General features: G+C 41.9%; 1 protein-coding gene across 2 annotated transcripts; it reads left to right on the top strand.

Moving 5' to 3' along the window:
- The first annotated feature begins 3338 nt into the window (after nt 1-3338).
- On the top strand, nt 3339-10793 carry car15 (carbonic anhydrase 15). Of its 2 annotated transcripts, none has more exons than XM_072453962.1 (8): nt 3339-3686; nt 3768-3797; nt 4696-4872; nt 6253-6398; nt 6466-6558; nt 7419-7485; nt 7553-7713; nt 10281-10793. In XM_072453962.1, exons 1-8 carry the CDS (start codon nt 3638-3640, stop codon nt 10422-10424), a joined length of 867 nt encoding a protein of 288 aa, XP_072310063.1. In that variant the 5' UTR covers nt 3339-3637; the 3' UTR covers nt 10425-10793. The 2 variants fall into 2 exon arrangements, with proteins under 2 accessions (XP_072310063.1, XP_072310062.1); XM_072453961.1 differs by having other exon boundaries at nt 10247-10793.
- The last annotated feature ends 572 nt before the right edge of the window (nt 10794-11365 follow it).

The following is an 11365-nucleotide window of genomic DNA, read 5'->3' as shown; positions in this document are numbered from 1 at the left end:
TCTGAATCAAAATAAGTGATGGGTTACTAACTGAGATGAAGTTGGGCACAGATTTAGCTCGAAAGAAATGTAATAGAAGACATATAATCATCAATTTTAAACAATCAGTCAACATTAGGTTATTTTTAATGTTCGCAATAAGATATACAATTTGGTGTTTTGATTATTGTGGGAAAAAAACATCACAATTTAACAATTATTCACGATTACTGTGACCAGACTGTGACAACAATGCAATCTTTAATTTTCTTTCATTCCCGCTTTCGACGATAGATTAAATGTTTAAAACCATGCATTTATTTTAGAGTACATTCACACACTGGCTTGGGCCCAGTTTCAGCCTTAATGTAGGTTTGGTTTTGTCCTGTTATAATCCTGGTTTAGTGTCAGGTTTAGGTTCACCACATCAGAACTTGGACTAGCTCAGGACCAAACAAGGACTAGAACAGAACCAAACCATGTCCACATCAGGACCAAACAAGGACTAGAACAGAACCAAACCATGTCCACATCAGGACCAAACAAGGACTAGAACAGAACCAAACCATGTCCACATCAGGACCAAACAAGGACTAGAACAGAACCAAACCATGTCCACATCAGGACTAAACAAGGACTAGAACAGAACCAAACCATGTCCACATCAGGACTAAACAAGGACTAGAACAGCACCAAACCATGTCCACATCAGGACTAAACAAGGACTAGAACAGAACCAAACCATGTCCACATCAGGACCAAACAAGGACTAGAACAGAACCAAACCATGTCCACATCAGGACTAAACAAGGACTAGAACAGAACCAAACCATGTCCACATCAGGACCAAACAAGGACTAGAACAGAACCAAACCATGTCCACATCAGGACTAAACAAGGACTAGAACAGAACCAAACCATGTCCACATCAGGACCAAACAAGGACTAGAACAGAACCAAACCATGTCCACATCAGGACCAAACAAGGACTAGAACAGAACCAAACAAGGACTAGAACAGAACCAAACCATGTCCACATCAGGACTAAACCATGTCCACATCAGGACTAAACAAGGACTAGAACAGAACCAAACCATGTCCACATCAGGACCAAACAAGGACTAGAACAGAACCAAACCATGTCCACATCAGGACTAAACAAGGACTAGAACAGAACCAAACCATGTCCACATCAGGACTAAACAAGGACTAGAACAGCACCAAACCATGTCCACATCAGGACTAAACAAGGACTAGAACAGAACCAAACCATGTCCACATCAGGACCAAACAAGGACTAGAACAGAACCAAACCATGTCCACATCAGGACTAAACAAGGACTAGAACAGAACCAAACCATGTCCACATCAGGACCAAACAAGGACTAGAACAGAACCAAACCATGTCCACATCAGGACTAAACAAGGACTAGAACAGCACCAAACCATGTCCACATCAGGACCAAACAAGGACTAGAACAGAACCAAACCATGTCCACATCAGGACCAAACAAGGACTAGAACAGAACCAAACCATGTCCACATCAGGACCAAACAAGGACTAGAACAGAACCAAACCATGTCCACATCAGGACTAAACAAGGACTAGAACAGAACCAAACCATGTCCACATCAGGACTAAACAAGGACTAGAACAGCACCAAACCATGTCCACATCAGGACTAAACAAGGACTAGAACAGCACCAAACCATGTCCACATCAGGACCAAACAAGGACTAGAACAGAACCAAACCATGTCCACATCAGGACCAAACAAGGACTAGAACAGAACCAAACCATGTCCACATCAGGACTAAACAAGGACTAGAACAGCACCAAACCATGTCCACATCAGGACCAAACAAGGACTAGAACAGAACCAAACCATGTCCACATCAGGACCAAACAAGGACTAGAACAGAACCAAACCATGTCCACATCAGGACCAAACAAGGACTAGAACAGCACCAAACCATGTCCACATCAGGACCAAACCATGTCCACATCAGGACTAAACAAGGACTAGAACAGCACCAAACCATGTCCACATCAGGACCAAACAAGGACTAGAACAGAACCAAACCATGTCCACATCAGGACTAAACAAGGACTAGAACAGAACCAAACCATGTCCACATCAGGACCAAACAAGGACTAGAACAGAACCAAACCATGTCCACATCAGGACTAAACAAGGACTAGAACAGCACCAAACCATGTCCACATCAGGACTAAACAAGGACTAGAACAGAACCAAACCATGTCCACATCAGGACCAAACAAGGACTAGAACAGAACCAAACCATGTCCACATCAGGACCAAACAAGGACTAGAACAGAACCAAACCATGTCCACATCAGGACCAAACAAGGACTAGAACAGAACCAAACCATGTCCACATCAGGACTAAACAAGGACTAGAACAGCACCAAACCATGTCCACATCAGGACCAAACAAGGACTAGAACAGAACCAAACCATGTCCACATCAGGACCAAACAAGGACTAGAACAGAACCAAACCATGTCCACATCAGGACCAAACAAGGACTAGAACAGAACCAAACCATGTCCACATCAGGACTAAACAAGGACTAGAACAGAACCAAACCATGTCCACATCAGGACTAAACAAGGACTAGAACAGCACCAAACCATGTCCACATCAGGACTAAACAAGGACTAGAACAGAACCAAACCATGTCCACATCAGGACCAAACAAGGACTAGAACAGAACCAAACCATGTCCACATCAGGACCAAACAAGGACTAGAACAGCACCAAACCATGTCCACATCAGGACCAAACCATGTCCACATCAGGACTAAACAAGGACTAGAACAGCACCAAACCATGTCCACATCAGGACCAAACAAGGACTAGAACAGAACCAAACCATGTCCACATCAGGACTAAACAAGGACTAGAACAGAACCAAACCATGTCCACATCAGGACTAAACAAGGACTAGAACAGAACCAAACCATGTCCACATCAGGACCAAACAAGGACTAGAACAGAACCAAACCATGTCCACATCAGGACCAAACAAGGACTAGAACAGAACCAAACCATGTCCACATCAGGACTAAACAAGGACTAGAACAGAACCAAACCATGTCCACATCAGGACTAAACAAGGACTAGAACAGAACCAAACCATGTCCACATCAGGACTAAAATGAGCTCAATCCAGGAGCAAATGACGAGTGTGAACGCACCCTTAAACCCCAGTTCTGTCCAGATTTTGTGGAAGTGTGAACGCACCATGAGCTTCTTTACTTTTAAAATTCCAGGGCAAAAAAAACACCTCATAAATGCCAACGAGACATGGCATCACCCGAGGATGAACACTTTCTGGTTCCCTCAGAACAGCCAGCACGTCCCAGACCTTTCCCATGGGATGAATGGTTCTTGTTACTAGTCATCGGACATCGTGCCGCAGCCGGGGGGGTGCACTGGAGCTGTCCCCACATCAATGAGCTCGTTGATCACTTAAGACCACTCGACTGGTAATGACAGGGTCCAGCGATCAGGCCCGGACCAAATAAAACCCGGATTTTTACCTGCTCTCCCGCTTAAAGTCCGTCCGTCTCTCTTGTCCACCGGTCTACCTCACGCCTCTACTACACCTGCTGTGTGGATTTGCCAGGATCATGATGTGGACTGCCGTCTTCCTCGTGGCTGTTTCATACGCTGATGCAGGTGGGTTTTGTGCGTCGAGCTCTGTAAAATAACATTCAAGAAACATAAAAAAGTTGTGACAATGTTCTGTATCTCTTCCAGATGACTATTGCTACAACGAGCCATATTGTGGTAAGTGGTTTCTTGATGTATCCAGGTAGACAGACTGTTGTGTTGTATTATTTGTACTTCTAAATATAGTGAAACGTTGTTGTGTGTTGTTTTGGTGTGTTGTTGTGTGGCGTTGTGTCATTGCACTGTAGAGATGAGCTCAATTACAAGCACATGCAAATGAGTTCCCACCGAATACAATTGTCCTTTGTTTGGCGATTTCACTTTCATGTTGTGACAAAACATCAATGCGCTTGTATTTGGGGATGTCAAGAAAATTAGGTTGATCGATAGTCGCGATTATTCAGGTCATAATACAAGTGTAAGAAATGAAAAATTATAATCGGGAGAATTTATTGGGCAAAATCAGGTATTTTCAGTTCAAAAATACCGTATTTTCCGGACTATGTTAAAGTCGCATCTTTTTCATAGTTTGGCCGGTGTGCGACTTATACTTATATTTATATATTTATACTTATGTACTTATACTCCGGAGCGACTTATATGTGATATTATTTGTTATTTTCACACTTGTAACCACATTTCATACTCCAGTGCGACTTATATATGTTTTCTTCTTCTCTATTATGCATTTTTTGTTTTTTTGCGACTTATACTCTGGTGCGACTTATAGTCCGGAAAATACAGTAATCACCTAATTATAATGTACTTTTTCTGTCTTTTTTGTCATCTTAACACATTCAATATGTCATTCAGAAAGTTTGATTTTGTAAAGCTGGTCACAAACTTGATTAACATGTCAACAGGACAGAAAGAAAATGAACAATTTCACTGCTGTTTTGGTCAGTAATCGTGGGGGGGAAATCGTTTAACCGTTTAACACTAAAATCTGATATCGTCACGTTCCTTATTTGCGTACAGTACGACGTTACATCGCGCGGTTGTTGCGTTTCCACAGATCCTTACGCGTGGGGGGACTTTTTTCACTCCTGTCACCCGTTACTGGAAGAACACCACTCGCCGATTGATCTGGACCTCCACATGAGCCGTAACACCTCCCTGGACGCGCTGCAGCTGGAGGGGTTCGAGGAGGTGCAGGAGGGACACTGGACACTGGAGAACGACGGTCACTCGGGTGAGAGCGCTGTTCAAATTAAAAAGTACATTTCAAAGTAGTACGCAAGAAGAAGCACTCGGCGAATAAAGTCCAGGCCATAAAACACCGTGAACATGATTATGTTCAAGATTTTACATAAGTAGAGGTCATTCTACAACGGTTACCTAGCAACCGTACTGTAAACATGGGCCAAAATCTATATGAATTACACAACAGTTACAATTTGACGAATAATAATGACCGATAATGCCTTTATTTTGTTAAATTTGAACTGCCATTGCATTTTTGATTGAATGTCGCTTATTGATGACATCACAGTGGGATTGTGTTTTAGAACTCGGCTCTACTTCCTGTCATTTTCAAATTTTATTTTTCAACTTTTTTTCACAAACAAAAATTTGACTAACGTAAAATTGTGAGAAATTATTTACCACAGATCTCACCAAACAAAGTAATAATTATAAAAACATAAGAACCCGTCATATGCACTTTAATGCTACTCTTTCTACTGCTTTTAGTGATAGTTCTGCTATTGCTTCTGTCTTGCTACTTCCCTCACTACTGCAACATGGCTACTACTGCTGTCACGATCCCTTGTTTTATTTCATTATATATACATATATATTACAGAACAAGATCAGAGCGTGAATAGACAGAAAAAAGACAGAAAAACAAATAAAGTAACCCTAAAAATTAAGCAAAACATTGATTTTCTTCTTTAAACACACACAAAACAAGCAACTCGTGAGATCCAACAGAACAAAACTAAGGCACACTCTGGCCAGCATTTAAGTCCCATTTGGTCCAAAGTCTGTCAAAAGTCACAAATTTGTTCATTTTCCAGTTCAACGTTACAGTAACTTTTTCTTCTTCCTGCTGCTGTCAGACTCTACAACAAACACTGCTAGCCCTGAACATGTACAATACTGATGTAACCATGTGCAATACCATCATATTCATGTGCAATACTGAATCAACCATGTGCAATACCTGTAAATAAGAGTGTTCTATTTTGTTTTTTTATACGGTTTACTACCTACTAATAGTATTACCTAGTCTTGTGCTAGTTATTTTTACTTTATTTTATTTTTTATTTTATTCTATTATCATTATTTTATTATTATTATTATCTGATTTTTATCTTTATTTTGTATTTTTTATTATATATTTTATTTTATTTCCCCCCCTCCATTCCCTATTAAGATAGGAGAGGAGTTTTGTTAATAAGAGTTTTTTGTTTTGTTCATAAGAGTTCTATTAAGAGTGTGTTTTTGAAACTTCTTATAATCTGTCCTTTCCTCCTGTTCTACTGCAGTGTAACAACAAAATTTCCCCTTGTGTGGATATTAAAGGTTTATCATATCTATCTTATCTTACCGCGTACCCTCTGTGTGGCAGTGGTGCTGTCCGTGGGCAATGGGATGTCGGTGAGCGGCGGTGGTCTCCCCGGTCTCTATCACACCCTCCAGCTGCACTTCCACTGGGGCAGCCCCGCCACGAACGGCTCCGAGCACACCCTGGACACCCGCAGATTCCCGATGGAGGTACAAAGCTGCACCGGCGCGCGTCCCACCTGCCGTGGGTCGACTCACCGTCTGCTCTCGCACACAGATGCACATCGTCAACATGAAGTCCGTCCACCCGAACGTGTCCGCCGCCCTGGACGACCCGACAGGGCTGGCCGTGCTGGGCTTCTTCATTGACGTCAGTACAGCGAGACTGTTCTGTGACGTAAACGTGCAGGAGTAGAAGATGTACTCAAGTAAAAGTATCACATGGCAAAAAAAAAAAAAAAGTACCTCCTGATTAAATGTGTGTGTGAGTCAAATGTGAAGATCTTGATTTTAATTTGTATATTTTTGTTTGCTCAAAGCCGGGACTTGAACTCAAAACCTTTTGTCAGGATGTCACCATAAACAGGCATGTCAAAACGACGGCCCGGGGCCAAATGCGGCCCTCAGACCCATTTTTTTGGCCCTTTGGTTTCCTGTTAAGTTGGTCCAAACAACAAAAAGTAGTATATTTTACTGTAAAATATTTGTCAACTATGTCAAAATTAAATGTTACAAGTTTGACATTGTAGGGTTGTTTGTGGCCCTCTGCTCCGTATGAGTTTCAAAACGCGGCCCTCTGTGAAAAAGGTTTGGACACCCCTGTGCTAAAAAAAAACTATTAAAGCTTCTAACCTTTTACTTGGTGTAGTGAAGAAAAAATGAAATGTTTCAACTTGACTTAAGTACAGTGCTTTTTATACTTTGTTACTTTCCAACACTGAATAATTAAAGTGTTACGATGAACAGCCATGCCACCTTGTCTTTAGGGAGGTTCTACTGTTTATTGTGAGAAGATACATCCTAATTTAACGGCTATTCAAGATTATTGACACCAAACAACAGCAAAATACTTAATTTTCTCTCAATCAAATTGTTTAAACGATCACAATACCTCTAGTATGACACCAGCTTTATAAAATTGAGCTTTAGTCACTGTACCCACAACGTGATACATACTGAAGAAGACCAGACGATAACGCCAAACGGTAACGTTGCTCTCTTCTGTTTCAGGTCGTGTACGCGGACAACGTGCACTTCAGCCACATATCACAAAGGCTCTCCTCAGTGGCACACAAAGGTAAGAATTCATCAGCCTTCTCACGATTCAGTGTTGGTGCATCGTTCATGTTTCCTCTCTCCGAAAGGACAAGTGGCTAAAATCAAGCCCTTTCCGCTGATGAGCCTCCTGCCAAAGCACAACTTGAGTCAGTATTACAGATATCACGGGAGCTTGACCACTCCTCCGTGCTCCCAGGCTGTCGTCTGGACCGTGTTTGAGGTCCCGATCTACATCTCGTGGACTCAGGTAAGTTTGTTCAACGCAAATCCATGTCCTTCATTACATGCTCGGCGAGTTAGGTTTAGATGTGGTGCCTCATACAGCAGCAGGGAGGAACCTTTTTGAAGACATTGTCCTTTTCTGAGTCGTTTTCTCACCCCATAGTTATTTATACTGGAGTGATGTTTTGTTTGACGTAGCAGTGCTTTTGCTGGAGTTAAAAATGTTGTGTTAGCCATTTTGTTCACGTCAAACTTTGACGAACTCCTCCTAGGGCGTTTTGCCCACCGACTTCAAAATCGGCGGACGTCCTCTGGACAAGTGGGGCATCTAAAGTTATCCAATTTTTTGAGATACCTTTTACGGTCTGTGTGCGGCGCAGCCGCAAAGTTGGACAACTTATTTTGGAATATTGCAGATCTAAAAATTGCTCCCATTTGATCAAAACGAGTCCGATTAGGACCAAATTTGAATCAGTTGTTAAACTTTTCGGTTTGGACCAGTTTATGATGACAAAATTGAAATGGGCGCGATAGCGCCCCCTACAGAGTGACCTTGAAATTAACATTGAAGGTCAAAAATTAGTTTTACCAAAATGTTCTAAACTTTACCCAAAATTCTATTTTGGCGTCCCGATCAAAAAAGCCAATCAGACAAATGCCTTATTTTTTACGGCGTAGTTGTAGCGATGACAGAAACCTCCAATGTTATCCCTATGGGAAAACCGCAAAATCTCTCAAATATCCACATTTTTATGTTTCACACTTTAACGAACTCCTCCTAGTGCGTTTTACCCACGAACCTCAAAATCGGTGTACGTCCTCTAGACAAGTGGGGCATCTAAATTTATCCAAATTTTAAGGATAACTTTTATGGTCTCTGTGCGACGGAGCCGCAAACGTTTCCCAGAATTCTGATTATTTGGCCTTCAGAGTGGCCTATAAACAATAGAGTTTTTCCAAATAACATGATATTTTGAACAAAATTCTAATTTGCCATCCTGATCATACAAGTATGAGAGCCAAAGTCATATTTTGTACGGCGTAACCGAAGCGTTGACAGAAACATCCCATGTTATCCTTATGGGAAAATTGTAGAATCGCTCAAATCACCACATTTTTACGCTTCACACTTTAACAAACTCCTCCTAGGGCGATTGCCCGATCAAGCCCATATTTGGGGAAAATCATCTACACAAGCGGGGCATCAAAAGTTAGTCATATTTTGATTTTAAGTGGTACGGTCTCTTTGCCGTGGAGCTGCAAATATACTGTCACAAATGGGAAAAACGCTTCACACTTTAACAAACTCCTCCGTGGGCAATAGCTCGATCAAGCTTTACTTTGGGAAATATCATCTACACAAGCGCGGCATCAAAAGTTATCCATATTTATATTCTAAGTGCTACGGTCTCTGTGCGGCGGCGCAGCACATTTGACTGACACTTGTGTTGATTTGCACTGGATTGGCCATGTCCAATGTGTCGCCGTCTGTCAAGTTCTTTTTTAATTCAACATACAATAAGGGCGCCATCTTTATCAAGTCGAAAGCGCAGAGTCGGAAGGCCGGCGGCCCGCGAGGGCCGTTGGATGCCGCTTGCGGCTTTAAATTTAACATTAACTTTATTAAATTACAAATCATGTTTCACTTAGACAGTTACAGTTACTTAAGTCATTTCTTTGACAACTCCTGCACACCTCTGGTCATTAGACTGTACATTATTAGACAACGATATGCACAGTTTTCTTTCCCATTCAGATGGATTAAAGCAGCACTGTGCAACTTTCCTCAGCTCACCTCCATGTAGATATTATCGCTTTGCCTGTAATGCGCCACAGTATAGCATTAAGCACATTTATCAACAGGTCAGATCTGTGGAAGGGCGAGTCAACCCTCACTGTGAGAAAGCTTGTTTTTCTAGTCTTTTTCAGACATTTGAACACCTTGTTAGATCATTATTAAATGCAAGATGAGCACGTTTAATGCCTTGTTGTGAAACATTACAGGCACAGCAATGATTTCTCCAAGGAGACCCATGCCAGGAAAGTTACACAGTGCACCTTTAAAACAAACATTCAGTTCACTTAAATCAGGCATGTCCAAACTAGGGCCCGGGGGCCAAATGCGGCCCTCAGACCAATTTTTGTTGGCCCTCCAGCGTCCTGCTATGTCGGCCCAAACAACAAAAAGTAGTGCGTTTTACTGTGAAATTGGGAAAATTCAGGCATATTGATGTTATACCAACCTAATATTAATGTTCTAGGTCTAAATAAAGGTGTGGAGGCTCATCGCGATTACGTCAAATGCAAAATTTCGAATGATTCACTTTGTCATTCAACAAATTCGACATTGTCAAGTTGTTCGCGGCCCTCTGCCCCGTTTGAGTTTCAAAATGTGGCCCTGGACACCCCTGACTTAAATGTTCTATGAAAAAAACACAACATTTTCAGCATTTTGTCACCGTTTGAAAATATCAAGCATGAATGATTTACTGCTCTTTGTTTTTGAACTGCTTTTTTGAGTCTTTCTATTTATGAAGCAAACTGGCCTCTGTTTGCAGCTTGCCCAGTTCACGTCCCAGATTTTCTCCACAGAGGAAGACGCTGAGCAGGTCACGCCCCTTCAGAACAACTACAGACACATCCATCCCACCTACAGCCGGGTGGTCTCTGCCTCCAGGGACGCACAGCTCCTCCGCGGGGCTGCGGGACGTCTCGGCTGTCCCGCTGTGGCCCTGAGGCTCTTTCACCTCTGTTTACTAGGGCTCTTCGTTTCAACACTTTAAACAAAAAACTGGAGCTGTAACTTTTAATGACGGAGACTTGAGTTCTTGTGTCTGAACACTTGGAAAAGAAAACCGTGAAGTATTTTGTCATCTTGTGTTTAGAAACATGTCAATAGATCCCAGATGTTTTTCAAAATGCCTTGCACATTGTATCTGATAACAACTCTATCCATTTAGTTTGTATTCATTCATTTATTATAGGCCTACATATGTTTTATCTACTGTACACAACATGGCACATTGAGAAGGATTGACCATTGAAACATGTGCTTTTCTTTGCCAGTTTGACACAGTAACAATAAACTTTGTCACTCCAACTAAACGACCCTGATGCACAAATATTGATTTGGATTTTATTTTAGAAGGATTTCTGTCTGATTTAGTGTATAGAGTGTATAGAGTGTTGATTGACATTTATGGCGACCTTCATATGAACTGTGTTTGGGCTCATGTGCAGTTTCAGCCTGTCCCATTCTTTCCTCCTGTCATCACACCATCCTCTTTCTGTCACACACACACACACACACACACAGAGACGCACACAGAGACACACAGAGACGCACACAGAGACGCACACAGACAGAGACAGAGACAGAGACAGAGACAGAGACAGAGACAGAGACATACAGACACAGGGCTTCTCTCTGTGGACCAGGCTGATGTCATTGTTTTTGAAGGAGCAGCTGTCCCACGAGCAGACTTGTGACTTAACAGTTGTCATAAGTCATTGTTGCAGAGTTTATTGTGACTTATTCACTTATCTGTGGTCAACAGCTTTCATTTACACATGAAGGACTTCAAAGTCAAGTCTATAACATTTGGAAACCCCAGGACCCACAACAACTTTAAGGTTCCATTAATGCTCACTTTCAGAATTATAATCTGACTCCAGAG

This window comes from Eucyclogobius newberryi, unplaced genomic scaffold (assembly GCF_026437365.1).
Source record: "Eucyclogobius newberryi isolate DKJ021-1_F unplaced genomic scaffold, fEucNew1.0.hap1 SCAF_2, whole genome shotgun sequence".
Lineage (NCBI taxonomy): Eukaryota > Metazoa > Chordata > Actinopteri > Gobiiformes > Gobiidae > Eucyclogobius > Eucyclogobius newberryi.
The sequence above is the reverse complement of the archived record's forward strand: the minus strand, read 5'-3'. Positions and strand labels throughout refer to the sequence as shown.

Coding starts and splice junctions, on each gene's coding strand:
- car15 (XM_072453961.1), top strand. CDS start 3,638: ATGATGTGGACTGCCGTCTTCCTCGTGGCTGTTTCATACGCTGATGCA. Junction 3,687..3,767: donor TGTTTCATACGCTGATGCAG/GTGGGTTTTGTG, acceptor TATCTCTTCCAG/ATGACTATTGCTACAACGAG. Junction 4,873..6,252: donor GGAGAACGACGGTCACTCGG/GTGAGAGCGCTG, acceptor TCTGTGTGGCAG/TGGTGCTGTCCGTGGGCAAT.